General features: G+C 50.9%; 1 protein-coding gene across 2 annotated transcripts; it reads right to left on the reverse strand.

The window, feature by feature from the left end:
- Window positions 1-2,130: 2,130 nt before the first annotated feature.
- Window positions 2,131-14,393, reverse strand: UNC5CL (unc-5 family C-terminal like). 2 transcript variants are annotated; one of them, XM_002746518.6, is made up of 9 exons: window positions 14,346-14,393; window positions 9,854-10,298; window positions 9,047-9,347; window positions 8,066-8,328; window positions 7,231-7,332; window positions 6,888-6,955; window positions 5,892-5,992; window positions 5,627-5,740; window positions 2,131-4,125 (listed from the first exon to the last, which is right to left on the reverse strand). In XM_002746518.6, the coding sequence occupies exons 2-9, from the start codon at window positions 10,236-10,238 to the stop codon at window positions 3,903-3,905; spliced, it is 1,557 nt and encodes a 518-aa protein (XP_002746564.1). In that variant the 5' UTR covers window positions 10,239-10,298; window positions 14,346-14,393; the 3' UTR covers window positions 2,131-3,902. The 2 variants fall into 2 exon arrangements, with proteins under 2 accessions (XP_002746564.1, XP_008992633.1); XM_008994385.5 differs by having other exon boundaries at window positions 14,341-14,393.
- Between the last annotated feature and the right edge of the window lie 2,075 nt (window positions 14,394-16,468).

Here is a 16,468-nt window from a genome sequence, read left to right on the forward strand (position 1 = left end):
CCTGAATCCACTGCTTCTACACCACGCTGCAGTGTGAGCCATTTCTGCAACAGAGCATATCAGCCTGGACCTCATCTCCCATTGCCTTCTTGAGTCAGGTACAAAGAAGGGTGGGAGGAAAGTGTCCTTCCCTCTGACTCCCAGCATCCCAGGAGCTCCTACGGAACAAGAATGCTCTTCTTCATTGGATTTTTATCACCAACAGTTGGTGCAGGGCGTAGCACAGAGTAGGTATTCAGCAAATGTTTGATAAATAAATAAATAAATAAATAAATAAATGGTTAAGTACACTAGAAAGTTAGACCCAGCTGGATTCCTAACGTAGATCTGTGCTGTCTGTTAACAGTACCCGGTAGCCACATATGGCCGCTAAACAATTGAAATGTAGCTAGTGCAATTGGGGAACTGAATTATTCTTTTCTTAGAGATGGAGTCTCTCTCTGTCGCCCAGGCTGGAGTACAATGGTGTGATCTTGGCTCACTGCAACCTCTGCATCCCGGGTTAAAGTGATTCTTCTGTGTCAACTTTCCGAGTAGCTGAGATTACAGGTGCACGCTGCCACACACAGCTAATTTTTTATATTTTTAGTAGAGACAGGATTCCCCAGGTTAGTTTCAAACTCCTGAGCTCAGGCAATCCACCAACCTCAGCCTCCCAAAATGCTAGGATTACAGACGTGAGCCACCACACCTTGCCCTGAATTTTTATTTTATTTCAGTGAACTAAAATTTAAAAACTGATATCTAATTCCATTTTTGGAAAACTTTTGGCTTGTTTAATTTGTGTATGTAAATGTATGTTTTAGCTATAAATTGTATAAAAGCTAAATTCAGATCAAATCTTTCCAATGAAAAATTAGCATACAAATTGCTGTAACTGCAATGTTTCCAGATTCCAAATACTTAATATAAAAACGAATGTAACATATACCATTAATTTTGTATTGATTACATGTGGAAATAGTATTCTGAATACATTAGGTTAAATGAAACTTATTATTAAAGTTGACTTCACCTGTTTCTATTTACAAATTTTTTTTTTTTGAGATGGAGCCTTCCTGTGTCGCCCAGACTGGAGTGCAATGGCATGATCTCAGCTCGCTGCAGCCTCTGCCTCCCAGGAGCAAGCAATTCTCCTGCCTCAGCCTCCTGAGTAGCTGAAATTACAGGCACCCGCCACCACACCTGGCTAATTTTTTGTGTATTTAGTAGAGACGGGTTTCACTATGGCAGCCAGGCTGGTCTTAAACTCCTGACCTCGTGATCCACCTGCCTTGGCCTCCCAAAGTGCTGGGATTACAGGCATGAGCCACCGCGCCTGGCCCTCTATTTACGATTTTTGATGTGACTACTAGAAAATGTAAAATTGTATATGTGGCTTTCCTTGAATTTCTGTTAGCACAGATCTGAACGTTAGCATAAATACCACTCAACGATCAAAGGGGATGCCAAGGACGCATGTTTCCTTTGAGCACCAGAGGCTCCAACCCCACAGACCTAGGCCCAACCTTACCCCTTCATTTCCCCAACCCCACTCCCAGACTCCAAATCCAGCAGGAGGAAGTGTAGACGTGGGCCTCTGCAACATGTGAAAGAGCAGAAGTCACAAACTTGGGGTTTGTAGGCAGGTGATTTAAGCAACCCTTTATCAGGGAAAGGGCTGGAAGTAAGGCCACAAGCAGTGATCAGTTGTTCTATTTAAAGGCAATATAAAAAAAAAAAGTCCTCAAGTGTGGGTGACCAGTGTGCCACATCTGCCCAAGTCTATGAAACCAAAGGCCCTGGGACAGCCTCTAATACGATAGCTTCATTCCAAGGAAGACATTAAAGCCCCCAAAGAGCTGTTCTGGTTAGTCTGAGTCAGGGCTAACTGTGAAGTCTCCTGATGCCACTGGGGCACATCATGTCTCAGCATTAGGTGCCAATACAAAACCTGCCGACTGGGTTTGATGTGAGAAAGGAAGGGTCTGCTTTATAGGAATCACTTGACCTGCATCTACCCTAGGATTGCCAAGCCTCCCTTTGACAGCACTGGAAACCCATTTTGAGAAATTGGAGTTGGGGCCAGAAAGCATTCTATCCCCATCACAGGAATCCTGTGGCTTCTGTTTGCAACTCCAGAAAACATGAAACCCTTAAAATGATTTATTCAGGGTAGGAAGGAACACAATGATGCCTTTGGCTAAACAGTGCTGGGCTACTGCACAGTTTAGTCCTGAGCTAAGTGGAGGGGCAAAAGGCAGGGCATCAATCTGGCATGACTGGCAGCCCCCGGTAGGATAAGCAGGACAGATGAGAAGGGTAGGAAGGATGGGTGGGGCTAGGGGAACACAGAAGGGACGGAAAGGCCTGGTTCTGCAGGCTTGCATCTAACAGAAAAGGAAGTGAACCTGCCTGACTTACCATGCGGGGCTCAGATAATTTTCATACTGGAAGCACAGCCTATAAAATGCTTCTCTCAAACCCATCCCCATAGGTGCCATTTTACCAAATCATTCCTACTCACATCTAAATTTGCCAATCTGAGGAAAATACAGTGAGTAACAAAGAAAGGAAATTTTCATATTTTATTATTCATCATTGATAAAAAGTTTTAATATTTTTTAATTAAACACAGAAGAAAATTGTGTTGCCAGAGAGACTGTTTGCCTGTCTTTGAACAAATTAACAACACCAGGTGCTGAATAAGTATCTGCTGACTGAATGGGGTGCTCTTTCATCCCTATCCTTTATTTCCCGACCCTAAACTGGATCTTAATCCATGGGGAAAATATCCCCACCCATCCATACCTAGAGTAGCCCTCTCTTTCAACAGTCTTTGATACATAACACTGGTTTAGAGGCACTTGCCTGAAGGGAAAAGACTGGGGGTTTCAGACAGAGAAAGAAACACACAAAGACAGGCCACAGAGACTAAGCAAAGACAAAAAGATCTTAGACAAGGGAGAGAGAATAACAGAAACAGGTGCAGAGAGGGAACAACTGTGGGAGGCAGGGACAGAAAAACCAAGTCAGAGAGACTTAAAACGCACACAGCTGGAGATAAAGAGATAAAAGGGTTGGGCCAGAATGATCATCTTGAAGTTTCTACTCAGCTTTCATGTTTTCGATAGAGATAATGCCAGCGAGAGGGGAAGACGAGGCCCAGGCGGGAGGATAAAGAAAGAAAGGAAGTTAGTAGAGGCGGAGGCAGACAGCCAAGCGTGCCTGGCCGGGAAGCCTCGTCCTACCCGGGTCTCACCCATAGGGCTGGGCTCCCATGCCCACTCTCCGCTCCTACCCTACGTCCAGCCACCCTCTTCCTCCACTCGCACTTAAAGATCTCCAAACCACTTGCAAGTCAAATCCTCTCTCGCCAACATCCTCCGTGAAGCATCCTCGCTGCTCCACCCCACACTCAGCTCTTCCCCTTTCGACTCCTAAAGCCACACCCAAATCCCCTAAAGACAGTGCAGGGCTGTTTTAGAGTTTGCACTTGGCTCCCGTGAAAGAACTGTGTGCTTGGCAGGGCTCCAGACCCTACCTCCTATATTCCAGTATTCTTCATGACACCAGCCCAGTGCTGGGTCTTCCTAAGTGCTGAGTACTTGGGGCCTCAGGGGCCCTAAAGTGCACGCGGAGACACTGGCCGTCCCCTGGTCAGTTTCGGCAGGCGGGCCACGCTGAGGCCATCTCCTGGGCTCCCGCGCCCTCTGCCGGCCAGGAGGGGACCCGCACGCGGGACAGTCTGCGACCCGAAGGGCGGTCTTACTGCTGGAAGACGGGCGCGGACGTCCCGGGCACCGTCAGAGGGTTCAGGGAAGGCTGGTGGGCACGGCCAGGAACAGCTGCTGTGTTCTTCTTAGGTGTGGGGGACAACCCCTCTCGCCCCCACACCTCCCCGGCCCTGCCCGTGGCGGCGCTCAGAGCTTCTCGTCCATCTCCAGGCCCTGGTTATCCTGAGCGCCCCCGCGCTGGGGGCCAGGGCTGCCTCCCTGTGTCCCGTTCAGGTAGTTCTGGATGGCGGAGGCGCAGTCCAGCCGTTCCATAACAGTCATGAGGTAGTGCAACTCCTGCAGGCTGCCGTTCTGCTCCTCAAACAACTCCAGGATGGCCGCTGCGGGGCTGCGCTGGCAGGACAGGAACCTGGGCGGAGGCAGGGGAAGAGGAGAAGGAGAAAGGAGCAGGGAGGGGCTCCTCCCCTCCTCCAGGCTCCCTGGGCTGCGCTGCGGCGAGCTCCGTCCCTCCCCCACCCTGTAGCTTTGGTCCTGGTCCTGCTCTTGCCTGCCTTCCAGGGGAAGCCTCAGAACTTTGAAACTTGAGATTATCCGGGCTTGGAGGCTAACCTCTGAGCCCTACTCCTCTCTAGACCTCAGTTTCCTCTTACGAAGCTGTGGACTTAGATAGAGGACCTTTAAGTTTGCTCCAGCTCTGATGTTCTGTAATTAATTGCCTTCTCTACCTCCCCCACCCCAAATACACCCCTAGCCTCCTAATTCCCTTCTTCCTCTCTCCTAGGCCACAACATCCTGCCCACTACTAAGGAAACACTTGCCCTAAACCATGGCTTTTTATCACCATCCTCCAGTGCACAAAAACCTCCCAGAGTCTCCATGCTTCATGAGCCTTTTCGGCTCATTCACCACCTGGCCTTGTGCTCTCTTTCTGCTTTCTCTCCCTTCTCCCATTCTCTCCCTTAGCTCAGGCCTCTCTCTTTCCCGCCTTGCACACACTACACCCCAAAACTGCTGCTCCCCAAAACAGAATGGCTGATCTCCTCTTCCCCATCACTTCCTCCCGGAAGCCCTTTGTAGTTCCCCCCTCCCAGGTGGAAGAGACCATTCTGCACCCCTCAGTTCAGACTTCTGGTCATAACCCCACAGTTCATTATTATTCTTGCTTCCGCTGTTTTCTGTCTCTCTTCAGTGTTATACAATAACGGATTCTTATAAGAAGGCACAAGGGACACTTGCCATTATTTTTCAAGCTCTCTGAACCCCTTACTAGTGTGTGTGCTCCTAGGAGCTGGGACTATGCCTCATTCATCTTGTATCTCAGTGCTTAGCAGTTTCCAGGGCATAGTAGGTACTTGATAAATGCTTAAATAAATGAATGATTTAAAAATCCACCCTGTTTTCAGGGTCCAGCTAAGCCCATCAGCTGGATAAAGACTTCCCTGACCACTGCACTCACAGTCTAGTTTTCAGAGCTTAGCTCAGAAATATTCTGCTGCTTTCTTTGTGATGTCCCTGACAGGGATCATGACTGCACCGTCACCCTCCTTGCTAACATTTATTGAATTAACATGTGCCAGGCACCCAGCTACATGCTTTACACACATTATCCTATAATCTGCCTTTCTAATCCTCAGGGCACAGCATGGCAAGCACGCAACACATACCCAATGACTTTCATGTTAATGGATTCATTGTTAAATGTGAATTGAGCACCCACTATACACCAGACATCGTTCTAGGTACTGATGATACAGTGATTAATAGAGCTGCCCTTTTATAGGAAATAGGGTGGAGAGTAGCAATTCTCTGACTTTTTAGTCACTCCCTTGCCTGGGATCCAGTCTCCAGAGTGTCCTGAGGACCCTGGCCCCAGCCCAGCATCCTCTCCCAACCACAGACCCTCTTCCTACCGGATCTTCATGCCGCAAAGCCCCAGGTGGGAGGCCAGTCTGCGCCAGTCATTGCCTGTGATGCTGTTTGGCTCCAGCAACATCTGCAGCTGCTCAAAGAGCTCTGGGGGCAGCCTGAGGCAAGAAAATGGGCATTCTTGGAAGAAAGGGACAAAAAGACCCAGTATGGTTCTCCCATACATACTTGAAATGCTGTAGTCACCCTGTGGGTGCTGGGGTAGGAGCCCAGCATCCCCCAGGCAGCAGCCCAAGCAACCTGTCTCACCTATTGCATGGGGGCGGCTGGGAGACGGGAGGTGGTGCTGCCCAGGACTCCTCCTCTGACGCCTGGAATCTGAGGATTTCCATATACTTGGTCTCCAAGCCCTGAGTCAACATGGGGCAGGGAATACACTTAGGGGTCACAAGGCACCCCCGAGGAAGAAGCTAGAGTCCTACCTCCATTCCTCATGTCTCTCCTTCAGTCTGTCACTCAGAGCCACCTTACCAGAAGATACAACCCTGCTCCACCCAGCACCCTCTACCCTCTGTCTCCCCGACTTCAGAACCCCACCCTCAGTCTTATGTTTGCCCACTGAGCTCTTTGGAAACTGGGGCATGACGACCAAATAGGGCACATCCTAAGCCATTGGGGAAGTCCACGGTGAGTCATGGGGCAGTGGGAGGTCATCCAACCCCAGAGACACTGATCTCAGGCATGTGTGTTCCTCCCTCCATTCCACCTTTCCCTTCCTCTTCTCCAAGTGACAACAGGGTATCTGCCTGCTCTCCACTAAGACCCCACTATGGTTCCCCGAAGACTCTCAACTCTGATTTCTTCGCATCTTCCCTTGGTGCAGCAGGAGGAGAGGAGAGGTAACTAACTCCCATCCCACCTACTCAAGACCCTCTTCCTGGTCACTTCCCACAATGAAGATACAAAACATCATCTCTCAAATATAGACAGTCAGCCTAGAGAGAAACCATATCAACCTGATGCCCCGGTTCTCTGAGTTGGGAGAAGGGGTTAAACTAGGGTTTGGTTCTTTTTAACTTCCTGCTGGATTCATTCACCAATAGACAAGGAGAGTCAGGGATCAAGTCTAACCCGGAGCCCAGATGATCTGAGACCCTCAAAGAGCTGGTACGGGGGCTCTGTGGAAAATGCCATTCTTACCTATGTGACTGGGACCACAGTTACGGGACACCAGACCCTGTGCCCACTTTGCCCAGGATTCCCCCCCAGGCCCTGCCCTTCCTTTGCCCCTCAGCTCCAACTCACATCCTGGAAGGTGTGCATGGTGACAATGATCTCATTGGCTAGGGCTGAGCAGTCCTCATTCTCACTGGCTATAAAGAGAAGGCAAGAGTGTGGCCAGTGAGTGAGGAAAAGGCCCGGGGTAAGAGCAGGAGAAGGTAAGGGACTCTACAGTAAGACTTGGGAAATCTGAAGAAGCTGGGGTTGAACACTTCATTTTTCTGTCTGCAAAGATCTGTGTAGTTCCTGGCCTTTAAGGGAAGGTCTGTGTGCATGGCTGCATGAGGGTCTGCAGAGCTCCAGGGTTACAGGGAAGGGAGGAGAGGAGAAGAGAGGGGAAGAGGTGCACACAGGGCTCCTGGGCTACCTGTTTTTCTCCGGAAGCAGAAGGAGCGGAAGGGGCACTTTCCATGCCAGATGTGGAGATGGGGAACCAGCTGGCAACTGCTGTCATCCACATTCTCCCAACCTGGGGATTAGGCAGAGAGCAGAGGGCCTCAGAGTGGGGCCTTCCACAAGTATTGATGGGGTTGTAGGAAGGCATGAAGACAGAACAAAGGCAGGAGGGTCTCAAGGGGATGGGAATCCCCAGAGCCTAGCAGGGACCCCAAGAATCCCCTTGCATCCTGTAAAAGCCCTCCATTCCTCCCTGCTACTGTGGGGTATAAGCCCTCTCCTCCCCACCTCCCACCTGATATCACCCTGTCCTAGAGGTGAGTGGCAAGGCTTCAGTAGACAGCAGAGTAGTCAAAGCCTTAGGGGCTCCATGAGGCTACTGCTGGCCCAGAGGTCACAAAAAGAGACTTGGGGCCTGGTACAGTTGCTCACGCCTGTAATCCCAACACTTTGGGAGGTTGAGACAGGCAGATTACTCGAGATCAGGAGTTCGAGACCAGCCTGAACAACATGGTAAAGCCCCTTCTCTACTAAAAATACAAAAAAAATTAATCAGGCATGGCAGTGGGCACCTGTAATCACAGCAGCCCTGGAGACTGAGTCAGGAGAATAACTTGAACCCAGGAGGCAGAGGTTGCCATGAGCTGAGATCATGCCACTGCACTCCAGCCTGGGCAACAGAGCAAAACTCCATCTCAGGGGGGAAAAAGAGATTTGGGGTCCCTAGATGTCCAGGGGAGGCCCAGAACCCTTCATTCTTGTGGGGCTCCTGATCATCCTGTCCCACGGGCCAGTGCCTCCCTCACCCTCTGAGATGTAAGTGAGCTTCAGGCACTGGTCGCCCCTGGCCCCAGTGAAGTCGAAGAGCTGGCAGGGCCCACGCAGGCGCCCACCATGGGGCTGCTCGTTGGTCAGGGCCCACTGCAGGGCACAGGGCGTGTTGTTGAGGAAGTAGACACGCAGCTGCAGGTGAGACTGTCCTGGTGCCAGCGGTGAGCAGAATATTGCCAGCTGCAGCCATTTGCGGGCTTCACGCCCCACAGGTGCCTCCAGCACACAGGTGTAGAGGCTGCAGAGGGAGCCGGTGTCAGACACTGGTGTGCAGGGAAGGCTAAGACACCAGCACACCTGCCACCAGGCTCCTGCAACCCAAGGGGCCTCTATGGGCTCTTCGAGGAGGTTCAGAGAGCACTTGAGGGGAGCACATAGGGATGTGAGGGATGAAAAGTGAGCACATCATGGTGACCGGTGACTGAATGGGGAGGACAGCTGGCAGGGGAGACAGGGAAAGTGGGCTCAGGGTCACCACGCTTGGGAGGGCACCTGCACATGGCTATACTCCTATCAATTGGTAGCAAGGAGGCTGGGAAGCAGAGGACCTAAGACTCTAGAAAGACAAAGAAATCAAGGACAGAGATGGAATGGAGTCTTAGAGAACTGGTGCGAAGTTTGGGGACAGACCTGAAAGAGGCACAGAATAGACAGAGATAATTTGAGAGAGAGAGGTGGGGAAGGGCAGGTCCCCTCTAGATAGAGAGATGGGGCTGAGTCAGACACTTCCAGACAGAGAGACAGCAGTGGGATTTGCAGTCCTAGATATGATTGGTATGAGAAAAACTGCTACAGACATGAGGAGAGAGGACCCAGAAAGGGACAACAGGGCATAAAGGATTTGCAGACCATCTTCTATACAGAGAGACGAAGATAAGGCAGACAGAGAAAGTGGGCAGGAAAGACAGCCCCCAGAGAGATGGGTGTGGGAAGACAGCCCAATGGCATGTGCCTACCTGAAGTGGGAGAGGTGGATGCGACACTCATCCCGGGAGGCATGGGTCCCCGGCCTCCCCAGCGGCCTCCATACCTTGGCATCCAGCAGGGCAGTGTTGCTGCTATAGGTGCGAGCCTGGCTGGGCTGCTGGGCGCAGTGTTTGAACGTGAGGATACAAGGCTTCAGGAAGGAGGCCCCATGGGGTCCACACGCCACCACAGGGCTTACCAGCCCCTGGGCTCGGGACAGCGATGGGGCATCTGACAGGTCCCACACCAGGATCAAAGACACCCGCTCCTGGCGGCCCACAGCCACAGCACCTGGGGAGGAGAGCGAGAGCTGAGATGGGCCTGCAGGCAGGCACACCCCTGCCCTGAAAGAGGCCAGGCCAGAGAGAAAGGAGGTGGGGCAGAAGCCCAGGAGAGACATCCCCAGTGGGACGCACAGGGAGGTGGTATGAACAAGAGCAAGATGACTGTAGAGCTGACTTTAGTGTAAGCAAGGCACTGCCCTTTCCTCCCAGGCTGCTGCTAGCCCATAGTGCGCCTTGTGTGAGTTTGCAAATGGTGCTCTTCCCTCCCTTTACTGCAGAATCGTCACAGCATGCTGGTTCATCAGAACAGGGCACTTTACTTCCACCTGCCGGGAAGTTGGCCTAAAAGATATGTGATATGTCCATCCCTGAAGTCAATAAAGCTGTACTCAAAATACAAACAATTATCAGAAGTAAAAGGTGTCTATGAACATTGCTCCCTCAGATGTGGTGACCTAATGCACGGTCTGAATCTAACAACTGTATGCGGAGAAGAGAGCCGGGAGCTGTTACCTGGCGGGATAAGCAAGGAGATGCCTGTATCCTGGAGCATCAGGCAACCACCACGGTGATCCACCTCTCGAGCCGAAAATACCAACAGTTTGTGCATCAGCTGGCGGACCACGGTCTGGCCTTGAGTGGGCGTGTGCAGCTCCTGGTAGAAGGCAGCCAACTCTGGCAGTGTGGCTGGCAGGTGCTGCCTTGAGACCTCGTCTTCTGGTGGGGGGGTAGGCTGGGACACTGGTTCCTCTTGACCATTTGGCATCCAGCAGGCCTGCAGCAGCCTTCTAGGACAGTGCCATCGAAGGCACTGGGCCAGAAGAAGGACACTTGCCACTGGGACCCCCACCAGCAATAGGAACTGGGAGGGTTGGAACGAACTCTCCTGGGGGCACATTCACGTGGTCACTCAATGCTGCCGGCTCTCCTTCACCCCGGGCCAGCCAAAGCCAAAGGCCTGGAGGGGAAGAAGGGGTCAGTATCAGGGTAAGCCCTTTTAAGTTGTGGAGTTGAAAGCTTGGCTTCCACATAACTGCAAGTTGTCTTCATTCCAGCGCACCCTGCACACTCCTTTAACCCCTCTCTCTTACTCAAGAACCTATTCTGGCTCCCCGTGACCTCATACATCAAGATAAACTGCTCTGAAGTAGAGTGAGCTTGGGTTTACAGTTAGAGAACATGAGTTCAAATGCCACCTTGGTCACTGTGGCTGGGTAAGCTTATCATATTGATGTAGGGCAGGAGAGCCCCAAAATTGGGGCTTAGCCTGGGAGGGTTTGTGGCTTCACCTAGGAAAGAACTCAAGGGAGAGCCAGTGGTATTAGACAGCAACTTTCATTGAAGTAGCAGAGTACAGCAGCAGCAGAGGTATGCTCCTTGCAGAGCAGGGCTAACCCTAGGCAGTGTGTCCAGATTGGCAGCTTGGGGGCATTTCTGTCATCATATTTATGTCCATTTTTAATTACATGCAATAAGGGCCGGGTTATTCAGAAATTTCTAGAAAAGGGGTGGTAACTTCGGGTCACTGCCATGGAAAGGGGCAGTAACTTCCAGGCATTGACATGGCAGTGGTAAACTGTCATGGCACTGGTGGGCATGTCTTATGGAGGGGTGCTTTGGTGCCTCTTCCCTGTTTCAGCCAGTTTTCCATCTGGTCAGGAATCAAGTCCCACCTCCTGCCTCAATATTGCTTAATGTATCTCAGTTTCCTCATCTGTCCAAATATCTGCCTTGATCTACAAGCGCTGATACAGAAAAATCTATAAGCAGAAAAAGCAAGTTGCAGAGAGATAAAATATTCTGAGCTCATTAATGTGAAAAACAAAACTGCATATAAATAGATACATATTTTTGGATGCATATATATAAATGTAAAGGTATAGAGAAAGGTCTAAAGCAGTAGTATATAATAAAAATGTAATGTGAACTACACATGTAATTTTAAATTTCCTGATGGCCACATTAGAAAGAAGAAACGGGATAAATTAATACATTTTATTTAACCCAATATATTCAAAATGTTATTATTTCAACAGGCAATCAATATAAAATTATGAGATACTTTTACTTTCTTCTTTCATACCCAGTCTTTGAAATCCATGTGTAATTTATATGAACAGAACAGCTCACTTGGGACCGGCTTATATTTCAGGTGCCCAGTAGCCACATGTACTAGTGAGCCCAGTCTTAGACCATGCAGCTCTGGAAGGACACACCCCCCAGACTATTCCCAAGGGTCACAGCACACTGAGAAGGTGGAAGGGGTGAACCAAAGCTTTGTATTTTCTTAAATCCTTTTCTCTGAACTTTGAATCTTTCACATCAAGCATGTATTTTGTATTAACTTTGTAATTTTTTTCTAAAGCTGTTAAAAGTGGGGAAAAAGTGCCTCTTGGGTAATGGTGAGGATGGCATAAGGTCATGTGAAAAGTATTCGTACATGATAAAGCACAGTCCAAGTGTTTCTTTATGTCCCTCCTTCTGCCAGAAAGGCCTGAAGGTAGCTCACAGGGATAGGCGACATACAACAAGAGTAACAAAAGCTAAAAGTGGAAGCAAAAAAAAAAAAGAAAGAAGAAAAAAAGGCGAGGGCCTACAGTGAGGCTGGAATGAGGCAGCGCAAAAGTACACACTCGCCTCCTGGTCACCTTGCTACCCAGCCAGGCCACAGGCTGAGAAGTCCCAGAAGCTCTTTCTGAGACCCTCCAGAACCCTCCTCCGCCTCCTCCTACTTCCCCTCTTCCAGTCCCTGCAATTTCCATCACCCCTGCCCAGGAGCCAGCCCAGGCTCCCCACACCTGCTCAGTTCTAGCCTCTGGCTCTCGCTCATGGTGTTTTCTGTTTCTCCACTCACCTGCACTCCCCACTTGTTTCCTCTCCCTACGTGGACCCTCCCGTTCAATAGCGCCTCCCGCTGGCGCACCAGCCTCTGACAGTCTCCAGCTCACTGAAACCTCCACAGCCATCCCACCGCACTGAGTCACTCTTCATTATGTGCTGCCATGTGTGATTTTCCCACTCAAATGAACATTTTCTATGCACCGGCTGTGTATCGGACACTGTGGGAAGTTCAGTCCTGCCAAAGATGATGTCTTATTTCGCTCTCAAGGAGCTTCTGCAGGAATGGAATTCACTGGCTTGGTAGCTGAGTTTTGTGAGGCACAGAATCCTCCTTCGGAGCCCTGGGAGGCCCCTCCAGTTGACTCACTAGAGGCTGCACTGGGACAGCTTCCCATGTCCAGTCCTCCCCATGCCCTTCACTCGCACTACCCACCTGGAACTGATGTTTGGCCCACCTTCTTTCTTCCATCCTCAGGACCCATGAAAACTAAAGCCCTTTCCCAGTGCCTCCCAGACTGGGGCAGAAGCTCCACTCTATCCTCAGGATTGAAGACTGGGGCAGGACCTGCTGCCCCCATGGCCTCACTGAAAATGTGAAGAGGAAGCAGAAGTTTGTTCTCTTTGCCTAAAGAGCCAGTCCTGCAGACAATGCACCAGCCTTCTTCAGCCAGGCCTCTTGGAGGGCACACAGGTGAATCAGGTGATGGGAAAGGGTTTGAAGCAGCAAGCGGCCCTTGATGTCCCATCATTCCTTTTGGCTCTCCCACATTAGTAATCATTATTTCAACTGTAATAACAATAGCTAACATTTGCAGAGCTTTACTCAGTGCCCCTGTGTTAAAGCACTCTCCACAGCCTGTCCCATCTCATCCTCACAGCAGCCTTAGGAGCTAGGTGTTATTTTTATCTCCATTTCACAGATAAGGAATCCGAGCTTTCTCCCCACAGTGAGGATGGATAGGGAATTGCTAAACAACTGAAGACAGGCAGGCAGAAGGAGCAAGGATGAGCAAGGACTTCCAGAGACGCCCCCTTTTCTCTGTCCACCCCTTCTTTTTCCTCAAGTATCTTTCTTTCCTTCTCTAGAAGAAATGAAGTTGGAAGAGAAAGAAGCAAAAATGAAGTAAAAACAAATAGAAGGAACGGAAGGTGCATCCTGAGTTCCGCGGTTATGCCCAACCCCCACCACACCCCCACCCACCAAGGCACCAGTGGCAAGGGATAGAATGGCTAAAGGGAAGAAAAGAGGCACCCCACCTTGCTTACACAGCAGCAACCTCCCTGGGGCCACCAAAGAGCAGAGTCCAGATCCCCAGTGAGGTGCAGCTCACTGGGTGGTGCAGCAGAGCCCCTGGCTCAGCCTCCTACCCTGGAGCAGTTGGCATGCACCGCTCCCAAAGCCCCACCAGGCCTCTCCTACGGAGGCCATTCCTTTATCTGGCCTGAAGCAGGTTAACGCCTCCTGGGCCAGCCCCGGGTTTCCCAGGCTGACAGCTCTTTCAGGCTGTCCTGGCCCTCACTCTATCCTCCCTCTGGCTCCAGAACGGGGAAAGGAACTCGGAATGGCAAATGGCCCCATTCTTGCTGAGAGGTATCTATGGCACTGCAGCCATTCAAGTGTGACCTGGAGCTTCCCAACCCCATGCCTGGACTCCTCATTACCCACGTCTCCAGTTTGTCTTAGCCCAGACCCCAGATCATCCGGGGTAGCAGGTCCCCAAAATGAGAGTCCTTTAGAATGTTGCCATCACCTGTCCCTAGGCAGTTGCATCCTGCAGCACAAAGATCCAAACTCCTGCTGACAAGTTCTGCTCACATCCTTTAAGAAAACTCTCAACCCTTCCTCCACCTCACTGGTTCTCCCTGTGCCTCCCCAACTCCTGAGAGATGGCCAGCTACTACATAACAAGTACTGGAATGGATGGTCCAAACACAAGCCATGAATAGCATTTGTTAATATAATAGACATTTCCGCAAGACATAGAATCCTCCCAGTAGTCCTCATACCCATTGACCAAGTCCCGTTTTCCTCCCCTCCTCCAGCAGAGAGTCCCTACACTCCAGCAGGCAGGCTAAGCTGGGCTGGCTCCTCCCTGGAGCTCCAGGTAACCCCATCGCAATGCCCATCCCCTCTCCAGCTGCCCCAAGGGGGTGCTCACCTTACCGTCTAGGTACTCTTAGAGGCTGCTGGCTGGTCCAGTTCCTTCTCTAGAAAGAGGTCAGCCAGACCCAGTCAGCAGGCCAGGAGACAGGTGGAAGTGGGCGGGGAATCCAGGCAGGAGTGGCCTGGCATTTCCTGGCAGAGTCCTGCCTCCCAGCCACCCTAAAGAGGGGTGAGGGAGAGTGTCCCTATCTATTGGCAAAGTCCAGCCCAGGTAAGGGAGTAGCTAGAGGATCCCACAAGTCAGTGAACTTGCCAGTCTAGGTCTGGAAGGAAGGAGGGAGGGAGGGAGACAACCTAGGTATAGGTGCTGCACCTTGAAACTCCTCCCTACAGTGCCCTCTGCTGGCGAGTGGCTGTCCCTAGCCAGAGGCTATTATTAATTTTTTTTTCTATTTTTTAAGAGATGGGGTCTGAGACGGGGTCTTGCTATGTTGCCCAGGCTGGAGTGCAGTGGCTATTCACAGGTGCGATCCCCCTACTGATCAGCACGGGAGTTTTGACCTGCTCCGTTTCCAACCTGGGCCAGTTCACCCCTCCTTAGGCAACCTGATGGTCCCCTGCTCCTGGTAGGTCACCATATTGATGCCCAACTTAGCGCGGACACCAGATCGGCATAGTGCACTACAGCCCAGAATTCCTGGACTCAGGAGATCCTCCAGCCTCAGCCTCCCCAGTAGCTGAGACTACAGTCACGCGCCACCACACCCAGCGAGGCTATTATTAAATTGCAGATAGTAGGAGAAGGGAATCTTAATCTGAGTTTCTGAAACTATAACACGCACAAGTGTCACCTGGGAGATCTTGCTAAAATTCAGGCTCTGATTGTGTAGCTCTGCTGTGGGGCCTGAGATTCTTCAGCTTGAAGAAGCTCCCGGGTGATGCCAATGCAACCGGTCCAGGGAGCTTAAAGAGTATCTAGTTCCAACTGCTCCCTGCACAGAGAAGACTTAGTGGAGGCACTGAGAGGGTTAATGACTCCCTAGGTGCTGGTGGACTTGAGATGTACCCATATCTGTTCCTCACACAATGTGCTTTCTACTTCCCTCACCCAGAGTTGGCAGGAGACACTGCTGCTTGGGAGACAGTTGAACTTTGGGGCCGTTTGCCATTCGGAGTTCTTAGAAACTCTGCCTAGGAGAGATGGTATCACAAGAGTAAAAACTCCTTGTGGAGAGGGACATTTCCCATGTTGTCTGCTATCCCCTCAGCTCCTGGGACAGCCTGACAGATAGAAAGTGTTCAATAAAGATGTCTTGAATGAATGAGTGAAGCAGTTGAGGGAAGAAGAAGCATTTTGGATCCAAGCAGCCAACTCTGAACCCAGGTGAGCCACATGTGTGATATTGGGCAAGCCACTTACCCCCTCTTAGCCTCACAATTCCCTTGTCTGCCAAATGCGGATAAGAATATCTACCTTGTGTGAGATAGTAATTGTCGTTATTGAGCTAATATATGTAAAATGCTCACCACAAAATGGGTGGTCAATAGGTGGTAACCGTTGTCACCACAGTCTGGCCTCCTGTAGTTGAGGAGGCTTGGCGAATACCCCCAGGCCCCTAGTTATCATCTCCCATAGAAAATAAGTAACTTCCTCTGCCTTGTCTCAGTTAATAATTCTCTAGCCTCTTGTCTCTGACTGCAATCCCTCCCCTCTGCTTCTTTCCCTGGTGGAGGTGAGAGGGTGGGATAAATCTCCCAGGGGAGCCCACTTCCCTAAAGTGCAGAGATGTAGCAAAGGAATGGGTAGAGAGCAGGCAACCTGGGAAGCAGACCTCATGCCTAAAGACAAGCCAGGAAGGGGTGCTCGGAAACTTGACGGGGAACAAAGGGAGTCAGGTAGGACTGTTTGTCTTTGTTGAACAAAGCTCTGAGTCACACAGGAGACTGGACCTTGCCAACAGACAGGGACACTCTTCCCTACCCCTCTTTAGGGCAGCTGGGAGGCAGGACTTTCTGCCAGGGAGGGCCAGGTCACTCCCGCCTGACTCCCCACCCACCTCCACTTGTCAGCTGCCTCCTCCTCTGAGTCCTAAAGTCCTAGGGGTTTGTGAATCATCTGTCAAGCTAGGGTTCTAAGCCAGGAAGGGTCATGCCAACCAGAAGGCTATAAGCAGGGGCTGTGT

Source organism: Callithrix jacchus, chromosome 4 (genome assembly GCF_049354715.1).
Source record: "Callithrix jacchus isolate 240 chromosome 4, calJac240_pri, whole genome shotgun sequence".
NCBI lineage: Eukaryota > Metazoa > Chordata > Mammalia > Primates > Cebidae > Callithrix > Callithrix jacchus.